Source organism: Bos mutus, chromosome X, assembly GCF_027580195.1.
Source record: "Bos mutus isolate GX-2022 chromosome X, NWIPB_WYAK_1.1, whole genome shotgun sequence".
In the NCBI taxonomy this organism is placed as follows: domain Eukaryota; kingdom Metazoa; phylum Chordata; class Mammalia; order Artiodactyla; family Bovidae; genus Bos; species Bos mutus.
Genome location: NC_091646.1, coordinates 77,794,647 through 77,814,730, shown reverse-complemented (window position 1 = coordinate 77,814,730; position 20,084 = coordinate 77,794,647). Strand labels below are relative to the sequence as shown.

General features: G+C 45.9%; 1 protein-coding gene across 2 annotated transcripts in view; it reads right to left on the bottom strand.

Annotated features, from left to right (window-relative positions):
- Nucleotides 1–5,728: 5,728 nt before the first annotated feature.
- The window catches only part of PPP1R3F (protein phosphatase 1 regulatory subunit 3F), a 16,333-nt gene continuing 1,977 nt past the window's right edge, over nucleotides 5,729–20,084 (bottom strand). The window contains exons 2-4 of one of the 2 annotated variants that reach the window (XM_070365354.1): nucleotides 11,175–11,227; nucleotides 10,878–10,957; nucleotides 5,729–7,500 (exon numbers count right to left, since the gene is read on the bottom strand). In XM_070365354.1, coding sequence (XP_070221455.1) covers nucleotides 6,202–7,500; nucleotides 10,878–10,957; nucleotides 11,175–11,227 — 1,432 coding nt within the window. In that variant the 3' untranslated portion in view covers nucleotides 5,729–6,201. Of the gene's footprint in view, nucleotides 7,501–10,877; nucleotides 10,961–11,174; nucleotides 11,228–20,084 lie in introns of both variants that reach the window. The other variant, XM_070365353.1, reaches the window with a different exon arrangement.

The window sequence follows — 20,084 nt, the reverse complement described above, 5'->3', positions numbered from 1 at the left end:
AACCAGGACTTGAGGTTCTGGCCTTTATAGCACATTTACCAGACTCTAAAACCACATTTCCTCAGTTAGTATGAATGTGAATGAGGTCCAAGGGAATATGGACTCCAGAGTCTGAGGACAAAATTAGCAGATCCTATCCATCCCCTCAAACCTGTCAGTCCTAAAGGAAATCAGTCCTGAATATTCATTGGAAGGACTGATGCTGAAGCTGAAGCTCCAATACTTTTTTTAGCCACCTGATACGAAGAACTAACTCATTGAAAAAGACCCTGATGCTGGGAAAGATTGAGGGCAGGAGGAGAAGGAGATGACAGAGGATGAGATGGTTGGATGGCGTCACCAACTCAATGGACATGAGTTTGAGCAAACTCTGGGAGATGGTGAAGTATGGGGAAACTCGGTGTGCTGCAATCCTTGAGGTCACAAAGAGTCAGACACAACTGGGCGAATGAACTGAACTGATCCATCCCCTCAGAGAGGTATCCCCACACCACCGCTGGTGTCAGGAGATAAAGAATAAACAATTTCTGCAAAATATGACTTCAGACAGGGCTGAGGGAACGTCAGTAACTTCCAAGACTGATGGTTAAGAGGACTCTGACTCCAGAGGAGGTTCTGACGGAAGTAGTCTACACTTCGTGGTCTAGACAAGGAAATTTGGGTGGCTCAGAGCCTGTGTGGAGGAGTCCCAGAGAATCATATTACTCCTACTTCTCACTGCATTTTTAGTTGTCTTTGGTGTTTTTTTTCACTTGAGAAATGTACATCTTAATGAAGATTAATGAATTTCATATCTATGAACAACCACCCAGATCAAGCAGTAGACCATTATCCACATTCCAGAAGTCCCCTGGATCCCTTCCCAATCATATTCTTCCCTCCTCCAGAAGTAAACACTATTATGACTTGATGATTATTATTCCCTTGATTCTCTTTGTAATTTTACCAGTAGTAATGGATTCACTTCACCTGTTTTTGAATTTTGTGTAAGTGAGTCATACAGTGTGTAAGCATTTATGTTTGGGCTTCCCTGGTGGCTCAGAGGTTAAAGCGTCTGCCTGCAAGGCGGGAGACCCAGGTTCAATCCCTGGGTCAGGAAGATCCCCTGGAGAAGGAAATGGCAACCCACTCCAGTATTCTTGCCTGGAGAATCCCACAGACGGAGGAGCCCGGTAGGTTACAGTCCACAGGGTCGCAAAGAGTCGGACACGACTGAGCGATTTCACTCTTTTGCTCAACAGCATATCTGTGTGGTTCATCCAGGCTGTTCCATGTACTCATAGATCTTTCATTCTTATTGCACAATAGTCCATTCTACGAATAAACTATTTACACACTTCATGTCACTTTTGGTTTTTCTATTTGTAGTTTTTAATATATTCTACGTTTGAGTCTTTAATCAGTTAAATGTGTTTCAGTTATCTTCTCCCAATTTGTGCCCCAATTTGTGGTTTTCATTCTCTTTATGGTAGTTTTGATTAATAGACATTCTTAATGTAATTGAATGTTTTATAATTGTCATTTATGGTTAGTGTTTTTTCTGTATTAAGAAAAACCTCTATACTATATTAAAGTCTTAAAGCTCTTTTGTCTTTCACATTTAGGTTTTCAATCCATCTAGTACTATTTGTATTTGTGTTTTGAGGTAGGGATCTGATTTCATTTTTTTCAATATGGAAAACAGATTGTTCCATTTATTAGAAATCTAACCGTATTGGAAGTCCGATCTCACAGTACCTCCTTGGCCACATATTCTCTGTCAACATACAAGCGGGTCTGTTTCTGAGACTACTGTCTTTCATTGGTCTGTTTGTCTACCCTTGCAGCAGTATCACACCATCTTAATTGCTATACCTTTAGAGTAAGTATAGGTGCCCTGGCTTGTTGGAACTTCCACATAAATTTAAGAATTATCTTGTTGTGATACACAGACACAATATCTATTGAAATCACGACTTTATTTGTATTGAACCTATAAAACAGTTTAGAGGGAACTGAAAGCTTTATGACATTGAGTCTTCCATTTGATAAATACATATATCTATTTAGTATTTTAAAATTTCTTTCTATAAAGTTTTATATTTTTCCCAAGAATGTTGGCTTCTTTCATTAATTTCTAAGAAGTTCAAAAATGGTATCTTTATTAAAATTTCTTTGTTGTTAGCATATAAAAGCAGTAGATTTTTAAATATGGATTTTAAATCAGAAAGCTTAAAATTCTCTTTTTTTTTTTTTGGCCTCACCGTACAGCATGCAGAATCTTAGTTCCCCCACCAGGGATCAAATCCATGGCCCCTGAAGTGGAAGCACAGTCTTAACCACTGGACCACTGAGGAAGTCCCAGAAATATAAAACACTTAATAATTCTTATAATTTATCCATGGATTATTTTGAATTTTCTAAATATACAGTGGTATCATCTACAAATGGGGCTTCCCTGGTGGCTCAGTGATAAAGAATCCACCTATAATGCAGAAGACCCAGGTTCCACCCCTGGGTCAAGAAGATCCCCTGGAGGAGGGCATGGCAACCCACTCCAGTATTCTTGCCTGGGGAATCCCATGGACTGAGGAGCCTAGTGGGCTACAGAGTCCATGGGGTCTCAGAGTGGGACACGACTGAAGCAACTGAGCATGCACACACGCATCATCTATAAATAATGGCAATTCTGTACTTCTTTTCCTTGCCTTACTGTGCTTGCTAGGCCCCCCAGTACGATACTGAGCAGAAATGGTGATAGCAGGCATCCTGTGTGTGTGTGTGTTAGTCGCTCAGTATAACTATAGACTGTGTTTGTGTCCCCTCAAAATTCAAAAGTTGAAACCTAATCCTCAGTGTGAGGGCATTAGGAGGAGGTCTTTGGAAGGTGACAAGGTCATGAAAGTGGAGCTCTCATGAATGGGATTGAAAAAGAGAGAGTGAAAGTCACTCAGTCGTGTATGACTCTTTGCGACCCCATGGACTATACAGTCCATGGAATTCTCCAGGCCAGAATACTGGAGTGGGTAGCTGTTCCCTTCTCCAGGGATCGAATCCAGGTCTTCCGCATTGCAGGCGGATTCTTTACCAGCTGATCCACCAGGGAAGCCCGTGATGAATGGGATTAGTGCTTTAATAAAATAGCCCAGAGAGCATCCTTGTTCCTTCACTGTGTGGGGACACAGCAAGAAGAGAGCCGCCCATGAACCAGGAAGTTGGCCCTCACCAGACACCAAATCTGCCAGCACCTTGATCTTGGATTTCCCAGCCTCCATAACTATGAGAAATCAATGTTTTTGTCTATTAGCCACCTAGTCTACACTATTTTGTTATAGTAGCCTGAACAAAGACAGGAAGTTTTCATTTAGTTTAAAACATTTACATCTATTTTCTTTTTTAATATTTCTTTATTTGTCTTCTTCAGGTCTTAGTTGCGGCATGTGGGATCTAGTTACTGGGGCCCTGCGTTGGGAGTGCAGAGTCTTAGCCACTGAACCACCAGTAAAGTCCCACATCTATTTTCTAATATCTCATTAATATTTTTTTTACTCAGAAGGTTTTAGTATCAAGGTTATATAAGTCCCATAAAGTGAATTAGAAATGCTCCCTCTTTTTCTACAATCTAGAATTGCTTTTATAAAATTGGAATTATTATTGTAATTATTACACATTATTATTATTCCTCAGAGCATTTCACCACTGAAGCCATCTGAGTCAGTTTTGGCAAATTATATGTCTGCGAGTGATTTGTCCATTTTACCTAGTTTTTCAGCCCAATTGGCATAAAGTTTCTTTTTTGGACACTGAGCAAATTATCACATCAGTGGAAGGCCAAGGGCACATGTCTAAACTTTGATACTTAACAAAGTCAGAGTATCCTCATTAAAAGGTGAAATATGAGTGTGCTCATTAAAAGGTGAAATATGAGTGTGTTGAAAGAATCCTCCTGCCAACACAAGAGACACAGGTTTGATCCCTGGGTTGGGAAGATCCCCTGGAGAAGGAAATGGCAGCCCACTGCAGTTTTCTTGCCTGGAAAATCTCATAGTCAGAGGAGCCTGGCAGGCTACAGTCAATGGGGTCACAAAGAGTCAGACATGATTGAAGTGACTTAGCACACACAGCTGTTTTCTTGGCAGAGAAACTTGGGTAAACTCTGAGAGATGGTGAGGGACAGGTAATCCTGGTGTGCTGCTGTCCATGGGGTCACAAAGAGTCAGACACAACTTACGAACTGAACAACAAGCTGTTTTCTACTTCCTGACCTCAGCAATGCTATTCCCTCTGACGGGACTACCCTCTCTTCCCTTCATCACCTGGTGGATTCCTTCTTGTTTTGTAGGGGAGAAGGAGGGTTGTTGTTAGTTTTGTTTGTTTTTTTTGTGTGCCAAGCGGCTTATGGGATCTTAGTTCCCTGACCAGGGATGGAACCTCGGCTGTGGCAGTGAAAGCACCAAACCACTGAACTGCCAGGGACTTCCCATTTCTTGTTTTTCAAAATGCAGCTCAGGCACCACATCCTCCAAGAAGGCTTTAAGAGTCCCTACACTGGACTGAGCACCTGTCCTAGGGCCCCCAGAGCTCACTGGATCCATTGCTGCTAATGCTCTAACCACACTGTGGTACTAACCCCCTCTGTGTCTGTCTCTCCCACTAGACCATGGGCCCTTTCCTCTATGTCCTAGAGTAGAGCACACATCAACACTTGTGGAGCTGAAATGAGCTGTAACCACTGAATTATCAGCTAAGTTCTCTAGCCACGTCTCTGTATTTCCCCACATACATTTGTTTGTTCACTTATTTCTTTCAAAATGTATTTATTGAACACTTACTATGTGCCAGGTACTGTTCTAGAAGAGTGGCCAGTGGGGAAAGAGGAAAACTTACAAGAGTGTGGTATCCTGGAAACCAAGTGAAGAAAGGATTTCAAGGTTGAGTTGATGGCCCACTGTGTCAAATACTGTCAATCAATTAAGTCTGATTAGGTCTGAGATGACTGTCAATAGCATAATGTGAGTATCATCAGTGTCTTCAGCACTTTTGCTGAAGTGGCTAGGCAAAAAAAATCCAATTGGGGCTGTTTCAGAAAAGCATTGGAGCCCTGGAGGAGAAGGACTAAAGAAAGATGACATAAAGTTTTGCTGTGAAGGCAAGTAAATAAATTTATGGTGTTTTATTTTGCTATATAGAGTTTTTCATTTGCATGCAGTATATACATCTATCCTTCCTTTCAAAGATTCTGGGTTTCCAGTTTTGAGTTAGAATGCAATGTCTTGGACAGCAACTCAACTATGACACATTAAGTCCTCTGTCCTTTCTGAGGCCATCCCAATCCTGAGGGCAGAGGGCTCTCCCTGTGTGTCAAAGGCTGTTTTTGTTTTTCACTAACCTCAAAACCTTGTGGCTGATTCACAACCAATATCCCCTCATCCACAGCTGGCCACATGTCATAGAGTCATATGTGTGACATCAAACACTCATGTGGCCACCATTCTTCCTCCACCCCTGGCAGAAGGTGGAAAAGACCAAAGGATCTGCCTCCACTCCCGCAAGACCACCAGACTACATTTTAGTACCATAGGTGAGATGACAAAGATCCTCAAGGACATATTGAAGCAGCAGCAGCAGGTATGACCACATCCCACCCCACCCATCCACCCCCACCCACTCTCCACCATGGTCCTTCCACAGAACGTGGCCACCCTGCACATTTAGGCCCAAAGAGGAAAACACTGCACAACAAGACACATTGTTTCTCATAGAGTTCTATTGCGGCGTATAATAATAGGTACTCTATATAAATTAAATTAAAAATAAAGCTCCAGCAGGTTGCACAGGTTGGCTGTTAATAAATACATCTCTGGGTAATTGTGCCCCAAGACCAGCTCATGACCACTCTCCCTCAACCAGAGAATTATACAAAAATAAATACAGGCTTGAGGGTGGGGTGGGAGGGGAGGACATGCCCAATTCCATTCTGCAAGTTCTTACACCATCCCCGCATGCCACTTCTCTCCACTGGTATCACCACAGGGAACCCCGTGCTCACTGGAGAGCTGAGGGACAAAGAGGTCTCTCTCCAGTCAAGTATTCTCAGAAGCAAAGGACTGTTCACTGAACAGACCACACAACCCATCTGAACCCTCTGGGGGGGGGGGTGATGCAGGGGCTGCCCCTCCCCAGAGAGGGGAAACCTGTTATTGCTCATCTCACAAGCAGCTCCTACAAGAACCAGACCAGAGAGAGGCACAGTGCAAGCACCAGGAGGGACATACCATTGTTCAGAGCCACAGGGACCACCACCAGCACAGCTAGGACCCCCAGAGTCTGGGTCAGGGGTCCCCAGAGCTGGGGAGGCAATACACACATGCTTTCTGCAGGGTCTGCTAGGGTAGGAGACCTCTTTGGGGGTTCAAGGCTTGGGCCTGAACCCCCTTCATCCTGGGGGCTTACATGGGGCCTGGCCAGGCTGGAAGGACAGACTTCAGTCCCTAAGGGACCAAGGAGGGAGAGATCTTGCCGCCCCTGCAGGACCAGAGCAGATGGCTCCTGGCCAGATATAGAAATCAGCCTGTCTGCCAACTCAGTGGTAAACTCCATCTGGGCTTCTGTGGCACCTGAGGACCCAGTCACCCCAGATATCATCCTACTCACATGCAAAGAGTCAGAGTCCTTGCTCGTCCCCTTCTCTGGAGCCCCACTGAATTGACCCTCTATACCCAGAGCCACAGGGCTGTTACATCCAGAACCCTCCGCCCATGGGAGCCACACATCTCCCATAGTGGATACCAAAGAAGGGGCCCCCGAGAGGATTTCTGGAGGTGATTCCTTAGGGGTGTCCCCTTCTGGGCTGGAGGGTATGATGGAGAGCCCCTCTTCCCCCTCCCCCTCCTCATCAGGGTCCTCGGTGTCCTTGATGAGCTCCACACCACGTCCCAGCCGGGCATAGTGCAGCGTGATCTCCTCAGCCAGGGCACTGTTCAGGGCCCGCTCAGGGCCAGGCCACTTCAAGATCAGGTCGCGGTCTGTGAGTATGCCCAGGGGCTGGCTGGGGGACACCCCTCCATCTATGGACCCCTCCCCACCACCTCCCGCCCCACCAGCAGCCACGGCAGCCCGCAGGCGGCTCAGGTGGGACTGGTAGAGCTGCTCCAGCTCCTGGTCGATGGTGTCCTCTCCAAGCAGCTCCTCCAACCCACTCACAACCTCCAGCCCCCCGGGAGGCTTGTCCATGACAGCTCCCACTATGGGCTCCTTTCGGCCCCTTCCATTCTCGCCGGATACTTCCCACGTGGCCTCCATCTGTCGCTGGCTCGGTTCCAGGAGAGGCCCAGCTGCCCCCTCACTTGCATCAGGCCCAGAGGCCTGGTCCCGGGGAGAGCGACCCAGGGCGCAGAGAGAAGAAGAGAGGGGAATCCTGATGGCTGGTGCCTGGGGAACCTCTGTGAAAGTCACAGGCGGGCTGCTTCTGGTGACATCACCTTCCTCTGGGGGTCTGCCAGTCACTGTAACTTCAGAAACCTGGAAACCATGGTGGGAGGTGGGAGCAGAGAGAAAGGGAAGGGAATGAAGAGGCAGGGGAGGCAGGGAAACAAGCAGAGACAATGAGAACTGCTGACAGCCTGCACCCAGCCCCACAAGTGTTTCCAGATGAAAACTCCTTAAAGAACTATAATTTCCTTAACTCCAAAGAGTATGCCTATATTAAAATAGATGGAATAAAAGGGGACTTCCTGCAGATCATAAAGCTGAGCAATTCAGTGGGCACCAATATTTGATGAACAACTATCAGTAAAAACTATTGGTTGACCTCCAAAACATATCCAGGACATCCATATGAATTCATATATTTTCTCTTTAAAAAAAAATTGTATTTCCTAGCACTGTCTTTTGACAAGGCCTAGAAACAATGACCAGTCTAGTAGCAACAAGCATTCCTAGCTCCCAGATCTTGGTTTCTAAATACCATTCTCCACTAAAAGGAATCAGGGATCCTGAAATAAATGACTGTTTTTCAAGTATGGGGCAGGAAAAGTACAAGATGAGGTTGTGACATATTGACATACCAGAATGTAAGAAAGTGCTCAAAGAATGTTGGGGATGTGTCAAAACAAGTCTGGAGCCAATGAAAATAAATTCCCACTGGCCAGAGACAGTTCAACTTAAGCAGTTAAATTTATTATCAAAATAAATAAATAGGTTCAATGGGTTGAAACTCATCAAATATGTTTAAAATTCATGAGTTAATAATATCACCCCAAAACTTAAATCCCTAACTGGTCACCTTTGGTGTTCATTTCTTCTGAAAACTGGTAAATGAAAGGGAAAATTTTAAATATTTATCCAGCTTTCTATACAAACTATATATATCCTCAGTGTATATATGCTCAAGGTAGCCAAATAGTTGATGAGAGAAAGCTTTTCTTTAGAGAAGAATTTCAGCTAATAAATAAAATGGAAATAGAAGTAAACAGAATTGATTCTATTTGAATTACTTTAATAACAGATTTAATAAATGTATTTAATAAAAATTAATAGTTTAATAAATTAATTAAACCTAATATTAGATCAAATAAAATAGAATAAATTAATAAAAATTAAGTAGAAATGTGTTTCCACGTGGATGCAATCAGCCAAATCCAGACTGTGGGAAACTCTATAGGACAAACAAGTCTTCGTCAACAAACAATTTTACAACTGTAAAATAGATTTAAAATTCTAAAAAGACTCATCAACCAAATGCAATGTGTTGACCTTGTTTGAACCCTAAAACACTTACAATATAAGGAAATTTGAACACTGACCAAATATTTGGTAATACTAAGGAATTACTGTTAATCTTCTGAGGGGGAATGATGTATTGTGGGTTTTTTTTTTTTTTTTGAGTGCTTAATTTTCTGAAATACAAACTGAAGTATTTGTGGATGACATAATGTCTAAATCTTCTCCAAAATAATTTCATAGGGAAGGCGAGAAGAAGGGGTGGGTGGAGTATAGAAAAAGTAGGAATGGATGTGCTAAAATTTGTTGAAGCTGGGTGATAAGTATATGTGGGTTCCTTATACTGCTGCTGCTGCTGCTAAGTCGCCTCAGTCGTGTCCGACTCTGTGTGACCCCATAGACGGCAGCCCACCAGGCTCCCCCATCCCTGGGATTCTCCAGGCAAGAACACTGGAGTGGGTTGCCATTTCCTTCAATGCAGGAAAGTGAAAAGTGAAAGTGAAGTCGCTCAGTCGTGTCCGACTCTTAGCGACCCCACGGACTGCAGCCTACCAGGCTCCTCCATCCATGGGATTTTCCAGGCAAGAGTACTGGAGTTGGGTGCCATCACCTTATCCGTTCCTTATACTAGTTTCTTATTATTATTATTATTATTTTGGCTGCTCCTATGGCATGCAGAGGAGAAGGCAATGGCATCCCACTCCAGTACTCTTGCTTGGAGAATCCCATGGACGGAGGAGCCTGTTGGGCTGCAGTCCATGGGGTCGCTAAGAGTCGGACACGACTGAGCGACTTCACTTTAACTTTTCACTTTCATGCATTGGAGAAGGAAATGGCAACCCGCCCCGGTGTTCTTGCCTGGAGAATCCCAGGGACGGGGGAGCCTGGTGGGCTGCCGTCTATGGGGTCGCACAGAGTCGGACACGACTGAAGTGACTTAGCAGAGCATGGCATGCAGAATCTTAATTTCACTGACCAGGGATCAAACCCACACCCTGTGCAGTGGAAGCATGGAATCCTAACCACTGGACTGCCAGGGAATTCCTGGTTGCTTTACTTTGATACGCTTGAAAATCTTTGTATTAAAAAGTTAACACACACACACACACACACACTTACATCTCTAGAATCTCTCTCTCTCCCTGCCAGCACCAGCATCATTCACCTGGACCACTGCAGTAACCTCCTCTTCCTAAGGGTCCCCCAGCTTCTGCCCTCAACCCCACGGTCTATTTTCCTCAAAGCAGCCAGAGGGAACCAGCTAAACCCTAAGTCAGATCACAGCCCCACTCTGTTCCCCTGCCATTTAGAGTAAAAGCCAGAGTCCTCTCCACAGCCCATGAGGTCCCACACAATCTGTCCTCCCCACCCTCCCCCACCTCACCTCCTGCCGCTCCCCTGCACTCACTCTGCCCCTCTGCACTGACCTCCTTGCTGCTCCTCACACATATTAGCCACAGCCCCGGTTGGGGACGTTGCACTAGCCTGAGATGTTCTTCCCTTAGTTATCCACATGCCTCACTATTTCACTTTCTTCAGCTCTTCACTCAAATCTCACTGACCACTAAGGCCTTCCCTGGCCACCCAATCTGAAGTTGCAAACATCTCCCCTCCTCTAAACCCCCCTCCCACACACACACCAACATACTCTCTCTCTTTATCCCTTTATTTTTTCCCTTAGCACTCATCATCTAAAATACCATATTTTTAAAATTTGTTTTTTAATTGGTAAAATACCATACATTTTAACTACTACTTTGTTTTATTATGTCTCACTCCACTAAAATGTAAGTAAGCCCCATGAAGACAGTGTTTTTGGTCATTACTGTGTAACCAGTGTCCATAACAGTGCTTGGCACAGAGCAAGCACTCAATAAATATTTGCTAAGCAAATGACATTTCTATAAGCCCAAATAACTGCATTCTACTGTTCTGCCACCAAGTTCTGACTTGGGGGTCTCCCCCAACTCAGTGGACATTAGTTTGAGCAAAATCCGAGAGATAGTGAAGGACAGGGAAGCCCGGTGTGCTGCAGTCCATGGGGTCTCAAAGAGTCGGACACCACTTAGCGACTAAACAGCAACAAACTTCTACCTAGGGTTGACCCAGAGCAAGTCAGCCCCCACCACCCAGCCTCTCATCGGGCCGTTCATCCAGAGGCTGCCAGGTCTGCTTACCTGAAGTGTCATCTGGGGCCATGGACGGAGAGGTGTGGGGGCCACCAAGGGACCCACTGTCTCCTGGACATCAGGACGCTCTGCTGGAAAGAGGAGGACAGCGTTGGGGCCAGGCAAGTATATGAACTGGCCTGGTTTGATTAAGAAAATATATGCTTCTAGCCAGTTGTCAGATTTGCCTCTGAAGCTTTCTGTGACAATCTAAGGCAGAGGGTGCCTCTTAATTTATGGAGAAAGAAGAGGAAGATAGAAATAGTAAATATAAGCTAAAACTCCCACAGCCTGCCAATTGCTTACCCACAGCAGGGGTATTATCGTCCGCACTCTTCATCTTCAGCTCTTCGTTAGGCCTGTGGGGCGGAGGAGAGAATGCATGGATCTGATGCCCTGAAAGGCCAGTTCTGCCACCTACCGGCACTTTCTGAGCCTCTCTGCTGGGCCACCCTCACCTGATAGCTGCAGTTTCTCTTCTGCTGTCTCTCTCTATCCTCTGGTCATAAAGTCTACACACTCACTGTAGAAAACTGACGAAATACAGGAACGTGTAAAGAAGCAGGAGGAAAGTCATGCATCAGCCAGAGGCAACCACCATTACTGTTCTGGAAAATTTCATTCCACACATTCTACGAATCATTTAGATTCTACAGGCATAATTTTGCAGCTGGTTTTGTCCACTTAACAGTAAGAAGCAGAATTATATACTTTTGTAACCATCTGAAATGGCTGTTTACTGCTCCTATCACATGGGCTGACCTTAATGTACATAGCCATTCCCTTCCTACTGGGCAGCTAGGTTATTTCTTTCATCTTGCTCTGGCAAAGCAGACTTCAGCAGACATCATTGCTACTGCTAAGTCACTTTAGTCGTGTCCGACTCTGTGCGACCCCGTAGACCGCAGCCCACCAGGCTCCCGTCCCTGGGATTCTCCAGGCAAGAATACTGGAGTGGGTTGCCAGGACATAGCTTTGGATTATTTCTCTAGGGTATATTTCTGGCTGTGGAGGAAACCATCTTTTCCAAGAAATGGCAAGTGAGGACTGTGGGGCACAGGAAACAGCAACAGGAAGGAAGGAAGCAAATGGAAAACAGGAAGGTCAGAAGAAAAGGCAGTTATTTGAGGTTGCAGAGGCCTAGGTCCCTCTGCCAACCCTCCACCCACTGCTGTATCAGCCTGGCAGGATACTTAACCTTCCTGAACCTCACCCTCCTCATCTTAAAACGGAGCACAGAGGAGCCAGGATGTATACACCAAGCACAGGGCAGTCATGGGAAATGAGGACTTCAAGCCAGACACCAGGGCCTGGCACAGAGCAGGGGCTGAATAGATATTTTTTTGGTCTTTTCCTCCTTTGCCAGGCAAGTCTGACCCTAAGGTCTGAGTAGCAGAAACCAAGTGTATTTCACCCAGTCCCTACCACAAGTGAGGGCATGAGGATCATGCGGAAATCATTGTTCTCATGAGTATCAGCTGTTTCCAATGAGGGAACCATTAACTAAAATCATACGGAGATCTGAGAAGAGCTGAAGCAATAGCTCAGGGCTTTTTTCTTTCTAAGAAGTACAGTATGATATTGACACTTCCGGAAGTGGTTGCAACTTTTTTGAAAACATATAATCAATTGTCTTCACAATTACCTACAGAAACAGAATTATCACTAGCTGACCTGAATATAGTGCTTACTATGGTACTTCGTAGCATAGCTTCACATGTATTCACTTAATTCTCATGAGAACCCTACGAGATACTTTTATTCTTTTGAAGTAGACAGTATTATCCTTATCTTACAGATGATGAAACAGAAGCCAAGTAAACAGCTCAGTCATGCAGTGAAGATAGAAACATAGGCCTTTCAGCTCCTAAGTCTGTGCTCTCAACCAACAAACTGATGAGGGAGGCTGGGATCTTACCACAGCCCCATCTCCAATCCTTTCCAGAGTAGATAGGAAGCAGCAATAATGGACAAGATCCCTCCCTCCATCTTCATTCAAGCTTTGCTTTCGATCTGCCTTTTGCCCACACTGTCATTCCCAGTTTCCCTGCCTTTGTGGGACATGTGGCTAGAAGACCACCAGACACAGAAATGGCTGAAAGAACTGCTTTTTATTAGCACCCTTGGGGAGGGTGCTAATATAAAGCTTGAACAATGCACATGGATCTAGAGTCTGGAAGATCCAGAAAGGACCATCTGTCCTTCTCCACAGACTGGGGCTCACATCTCCCAGAATCAGAGACTACAGGGCATGGAGTGGGTGACTTTAGGAGCTCAGCCATCATCTCCTGTACTTCATGGATGAGAATGGGGGATTTGGAGCAAACTGGCTTGGTCCTGCACCAGTCCCTTGAGTAGGCTGAAAATCCAGGTCTTTGGATTTGTGGCCCAACACAAATTCTGCTGACTTCTTTGGCTAATGTAGTCCTTCATTAAAGAAAATGTCATCTTCCCAGGGTCTTCTCAAGCATCCTTAAGACCCACAAACAGAGAGGCAACCCTCCTTCCAGGGCAGGACTAAGCCAGCCTTCCCCTGCCATCTGGCCCAGTGCATGTACACAACAATCAGACTTCTAAAAGCCACTCCAGAGCCCTGGGTATATATGAGAGATAAGAGGGGGAACACAGGATGCAGCAAACAGCAAGGAAAGAACTCCACGGTCCATTTGAAGGAAGAGAGAGAAGAAAAACAAAGACATAACAATCCTTCTGCCCCTAGAACATCTCTTCCACAGCCAGGGAAGGTGAGAAGAGGGGGGACATCCAAAAACTGGGTCAAGCAATTCAGCCAATCCCAAGATCCACGAAGTCAGCAGAAGTACACAGTTCATTCTCCCTTCCTCTGATGTCAAAGAAATGAAAGCAGGAGGCACAAACATCGTTCTCCTCCTCCACCGTGGACCCTTTTCACTGATACACTTAAGTCATGTGAAAACCTTCATATCTATCCTTCTAAGCAATACCCTTCCTTTTGCAGAAACTGTTTGCAAATGCAGAAACTGAGGCTCAAGGAACTCTCTATACACACTAACTACTAACTACACACCACTCTGATAACATCCAAAGAGGGTTCCATTTTGAAGACAGTTTGAAACTTTGGGCCTTAAAAAAAAAAAAAAAAAAAAAACACTATCCTTGAACTGTCTTTCACAGTAAATATTTGGAGGCAGCTAGGATTTTAATCAAAAGGAGGATAGTAAAAGAAATGGGAGTACAAATATATACTGACTCAATAATCGGTAACAGAGAAGAGGGGTTCTTAGAAAACTGGAGAGGGAGATTAAGAACAAAACTGTACCTCCAGTGTGCTTGCTAATTTTTGAGAAGGAAACCTGCCCTTTTGGCACCAACCCCACACATGCCACATGGTATCACCTTAAGGGTTATGAGCAGTCACAAGCTGGAGCACACAGATCAGGGGGCATCTTGGGTGCTCTTCTGGGTGCTCTCCTGACAGCTAGTCAAGACAGTGTGGCCTAGAAGGGGCCATGTCAGGCCTGCACGCCTGTCTCCTGGGCCTGAGAAGTCTTCCTGCCATCAGGAGACTCAGTGGCCTCTGACCTGATGGCAGCTGAGACTGGGGGTGGGGTTTCTGAAAGAGCTGCTGGGGGCCCCAGCCTAGGCCAGCCAAGACAGAACAAAAAAAGTGCATCGTCACAGTGAGTGAGCAAGTGATGGCTGACAACCCCTGTGGACAACCATGGAGAAGAGCAAAGCAGACTTTTAGGGATGTCACATCACTGCCGCCACCACCCAAGTCCTCTGAGAGCACCCCCAACACTCGTGTTTTCAAAGAACCTGGCCAGCCCAAAGTGGGTCATGCAATGAAACCCAAAGGGAAACTCAGCAGACCCCAGCTCCCATGCAGTCAGCCCAAAGATAATGCTGACTCTCCAAGGGGACAGGTGGCTTTGGAAACTTGCCCAAGATACTTGGAATCCCAGTTACCCTGAGCCATCTGCTTTCTGAAAAGAATGGGGTTTGAAGGAGGCTGAGAAAGCCAAGTTATGTGGGGCACTGCTTTGCCTTCCCCAGCTGTGTGTGTCAGTTCTGGAACTTACGGACAACCCAGTAGGGTGGAGGGAGGAAGCTCAGCAGTTTATTGTGCTATGAGTTTCTGTTAAAGCAATGCCTCTATTCACTTCGCAGTGACCCACAGTGAGATACATTTTACATCATAACCCAGTACACGCTCATACATGTGTAAATATATAGACATATATCTGAAAACCAGTTGTTCTTTGAACACTTACCTTTACTACATGTTGTGATGCACTCATTATTTTCTATGCTGTTTTTTAATGTTTGTTGGAATCGAGTAAACTGATCTCACATCTCAATAAAGGGTCATGACATGTAGTTTTGAATAACCCCAGCTCTACCACCTACCAGCTGTGTGATCTAGAGCAAGTTATTTAACCTCTCTGTGCCTCAGTTTCCTCATTGTGAAGAGGGTGTAATAGTAATACCTACCTCAGAGAGCTGTTTGGCAGATTGAGGAAATATTTTGAAATTGCCTTTAAAGTGCTTAACCAACAGTACTCCCCTCCAAATTCCCACTAAAAGAAACTGAGGCTCTAAAGAGGAAGGAAACTTGCCCAGCTGGTAAGACCCATCACCCAGCCTGGCACAGCAGTTGAGAACTGGGGTGCCAGAGCAGGAGCTCACAGCTCAGATCCCAGCTGTACCATTTTCATAAAATGTGGCCTCAGGCCCACATCCTTGACCATGATGCCCTACTAGTTTTCCATGGAATAAAAGAGGATCACTTTCCCACTAAAATCCTCACTTTCTAGACAACTAAGATGACCCCTGGCCCATCCTGTTTCAACTTTGATTGTTCTGATGTCCCAACTGCTAACTCGGATAGCAAGTCAGGTCCCCATTCATTCGCCTACAGGTACACCTAAAAATCATGGAGGCCTTACTGTGCATCAGCCCAGGGACAGACCCTGGAGACAAATGGTGAGCAAATCCGACTAGGAGGCTTACAATTCAGTGTGCAGGAAGATATCAAAAAAAGATACTCACACTCATTCTTTCAACAAACATTTATTGAGCACCTGTTAAGTGCCAGGCACTGTGACAGGCCCTGTGGGAATACAGTGGTGAAAAAAAGCAGACCATGTCCCTACCCCTCACGGAGCTTACAGTCTAGCAGGGCAGAAAGGGTCATCCAATAATCCCCTAATGAACGTCTCACTACAAACTGAGGCCAGGGCCTTCAGAAAAGGAAAGAATGCCCTAGAACAAGGGGCCTTGGCCCAGACTACAGGATCAGAGAGGGCTTAGGATGCTTAGAAGAAAAATGAGCAATGGAGGGGTTGGGGAGTAAGGGGCTGCTCAGGACTCTATGGAAGAGGTGATGGAGTCAATCTTGAATGAGGAGAGTTTGAGGCATCTTTGGGACATCAGCCAAGTAGAGGTACTGAGTTAATATATATGAGGCTGAAGAAAAGAGCAGAGAGAAAGAGAAGAGCCAGAGAGTTCAGAGGAAATGCAGCAGAGGGTGGTCCCAAGGCAAGGAAAGAAAGTATTTTAAATAGGAGTGTTCAACCACTTCAAGAAAACAAAAACACCCCTTTGGAATCTGGTAGATGCAGGGGCAGGAGTGGAGAGGTGTAGGTACCTCTTCAGAGACGGGTCAACAGTGAAGGGGAGAAGGGTGACTGGGTGCTAGCCAGGAGCAGCATGGACAGAAGTAAGGTCAAATGACATATGGTTAAGACAGTAGAGACGCTGGCATGTATAAAGGCCAATAGAGAGGCTCAGCCAAGGAGGGCAGTGAAAAGCTGCCAGAAGAGAAAGTGTAACTGATTATGTCAGGTTCTGGAGCAAGGTGCGGAAAAATGGAACACAGAGTGTAAGCAGGGGACTGGCCTAAGGGAGGAAACACAAAGGTGGGAAATCAGTTTGCAGGCTTGGGGGCTACAAGTCGTAGGGAGTTCCACTTTTATGGTTTCTACTTGTTTTTTTGAAGCAGGAAGTCTGAAGGTAAAGAACATTCAAAAGAGTCACTTTAGGGACAAGACAAGAGTGGCTCAGAATAAAGTAGGACTGCCAGGCAAGGTGCAAAGTGATCCTGGATCTGTGGAAATGCTCATCTGCTCTGCTATATGACAGTCTCTATCAGGGCTTGCCTGCTTGGCTGATCAGTGCTATAAAAAGACCTGGGCCTGAGGTCACTGGGACGGACAGGCTTCCAGGAGAGGAATTGAAGGATCAAAATGAGGAGCTGCAAGGGGCACAGGACCAACATTCTTGGTGAGGGAAACAGCAGGGACAAAGGCTCTGAGGCAGGAAAGGGCAAAGCACCTTGCAAAGACCCCAGTGACAGAAGCTCAGAAGGCAAAGGATGGTGTGAGGTGAAACAAGTAGACCTGGAGGCCAGACTGGGGGAGAAGGCAGGAGGTGCTCAAAGGACATGCTGAGGCCTTCCTTGTCTTTATTTTTAAGAGGAACAGGACACTTCCCAAGGGTGTAAGCCGAGGCAGACCTGGAAGACTCTCCTCCCCACACCGGCCCTGGGATTCTGGACTCTGGGAGCCTCAGTTTGCTCATCCAGAAAAGAAGGATCAAAACAGTCTTTCTCACAGAGAACGTTGAAAGGGTTAGATAAGACTGTGCACGCAAATACTTCGCAGGGTCTCTGCCAGATCTTGTTCAACAAGCCCTCCATCCCTGCCCCTCCCACCCAGTTCCACCACCAACCCTTTGACAACTTAGCACCAGTCTGCAGTTTTTGCCCTATTTGAACCTAGCACTGTGCCCAGCACATGGCAGGCCTTCAATAAATGCTTGCTGATGGGTCATCTCTAAGCCTGAGGGTTATCAGAAGCCTAGTCCAGCAACTTGAGGAATGCAGCCATTTCAGTTTCTGAGCTGTATCCCAAGGGCTAGCACAGACTTCTCCCATGCCCCAACATGATGTGGCTGTGCTGGTGCACAATAGGCCTGCAGCCAACACTTTCTGAATGGCAAGCCATCTATGACAGGGCTCCCACAGAAGGCTAGCCCCTAAGATCCTCTACCATCTCCTAAGAGGGCTGGGTCGCAGGGAGTGGCTGTTCTTCAACAGCGCTCCATGTCACCGGCAGCACCCAGGTTTTAAAACAATAATAAGTTGAAATGTACTCGCCAAGAAAGCCACCGACCTACAAAGAAAATCTTATCACTGATCATCGCTGATCTTGCAGTGAGCACCAACCTCCCCTTTGCAAGAGCTGAGATCAAGATAAAGAAGCTATCAAAAGCCATCTGCCCACTTAAAATAATATCACAAGTCATGTTAGGAACCACAGACCTGGGGCCAGATACCAAAACAATTGTCTGAACGGGCCGCTTCAATTTCTCCTTAAAACCACCCATGTATTTTTAAAAGAAAAACACCCTCTCCACCCACCTTGGCCCTGCAAGCTTTTGATTTCTCTGTTCCCTTCCTTTCACACTCTAAAATGACCAAACTCTGCTACCCAAACTGTTGCGTCTTAGACAGAGCTCCCACGACAGCTGCCTGGGATGACGACTTGGGAAAACTGACAGAAATGAGGGTGATTCTGGGGCACTGGAACAACTCAATTATCTTGATCTAGGTGATGGTTTCACAAAGGCGTACATATGTAAAAATCTATTGAGCTTTACACTTAAGATCAATAAAGAATAAAAAAGATAAAAGGAAAGCAAGACATGCTGGAAACACAGAAACACCAGGAGTAAAATGTAGAATCTGCCTGGAATCCTATCAGGCCTTCAAGAGGAACAGTAGTTTTTTAAAAGGTCCCTACCTCTCCTCCCTGGTCCTGTCACTCACTAGCTGAGTATACTTGAACAAGTTGGCTCACTTCTCTGAACTACCTCAGTTTTCCCCTCTGTTAAATGGGCATAATCATAGCATCTACAGCACACAGCATGCACAGCAGGACTAAAGAGAGAACAAACTCAAAGCTCTCACAGAGATCAGTAAATGCTGGCCACTGTCAATCTTTCGAAGCTGCCACTATGCTTCAGTTACCTTGCCCATGCTTGCTGCATCCAATCCAAGCACCAAAGTGACTGTCACATCCCTTTAGCAGATGGGAAAACTGAGGCTCACAGATGAAGAAACTGATGCAAGGCTACACAGCTGATGACAGGCAGAGCAGAGATGGGGAACAGAATCCAAGAAACCATCTGTGATTCCCTAAGTATTAATACTGACACCTATATGGCCCCACTAATAGCCAGGCTCAGTTCCGAATGCTCTTACTTGTCTCCTGTGAAGCAGGTGCAATAATTATGTTTTCCAGATGAGAGTACTGAGGCACAGTGCAGTGAGATGAGTTGCCCAAGGTCACAAGGCTAATAGACAGGACCAGGATTTGAACTCAGGCACTGATGTCAGAATCCACTCACCGCTCAGCCTTGCTGCTTGCCCTGTTCAAGTTACTGTGAGGCTCACTGGTTGGTAAGTGGGTACTTGTCTGCTTGCTCACTTACCCAGGCACATCTGCGCACCAGACCCAAGCTAGACCTTTCAAACCACTCACAGCCTAAGACTTTGCCAGAATCATAAACATCTTGCTGCAGCCAGAGGCTTCTGATCAAGCATATACAAGATCCAAAAAGCATTTTCCCATTCCAATTTCCAGTCCTCCAAAGAGTGGGGAAATGCATGCATTTCCCACAAGTGCACAAAGAACCTACTTATCCCAGGTTAGACTTAGGTGGCTCCCCTCAAAATCAGGCCTAGCTGCTACTCTTGAAGAACTCGCGACTTGATAGGAGAATCTTACATCAAGACCTCCTGGGGTTAACGGGTTCATTCTCCCAGGACCTGAATGGTCCGTCACAGGTGGTACAGCAAAAACAAAGATCAAGAGCTTCCAGTCCAGGCCCATCTGGTTCTGCCTCTGCCAGAGGCACTGCTTGCCTGTGAAAGCAGGGGCGCAGCCCCTCAAGTCCACAGGAGATATCAGATTATATTAGAGCAAAGCAGGAAAGAGTGCACAGGCTTCAAGGTCAGACATGGCTGAACTGGAAAAGCCAGGCACCATCACTTCCTCAACCAGTTTCTCCCTCTGGAACCCTGGCCTCCTGCTCCATCAAATGGGGATCAGATTCCCCGCCTCCCACTGGCAACGCCCTTGGTCCACACTACCATATCACTGCAGTTCTCTTCACTCCAGCACATTATCCTTCATTCATACCAGATTCATTTCCAGCTCAGGACCTTTGCAC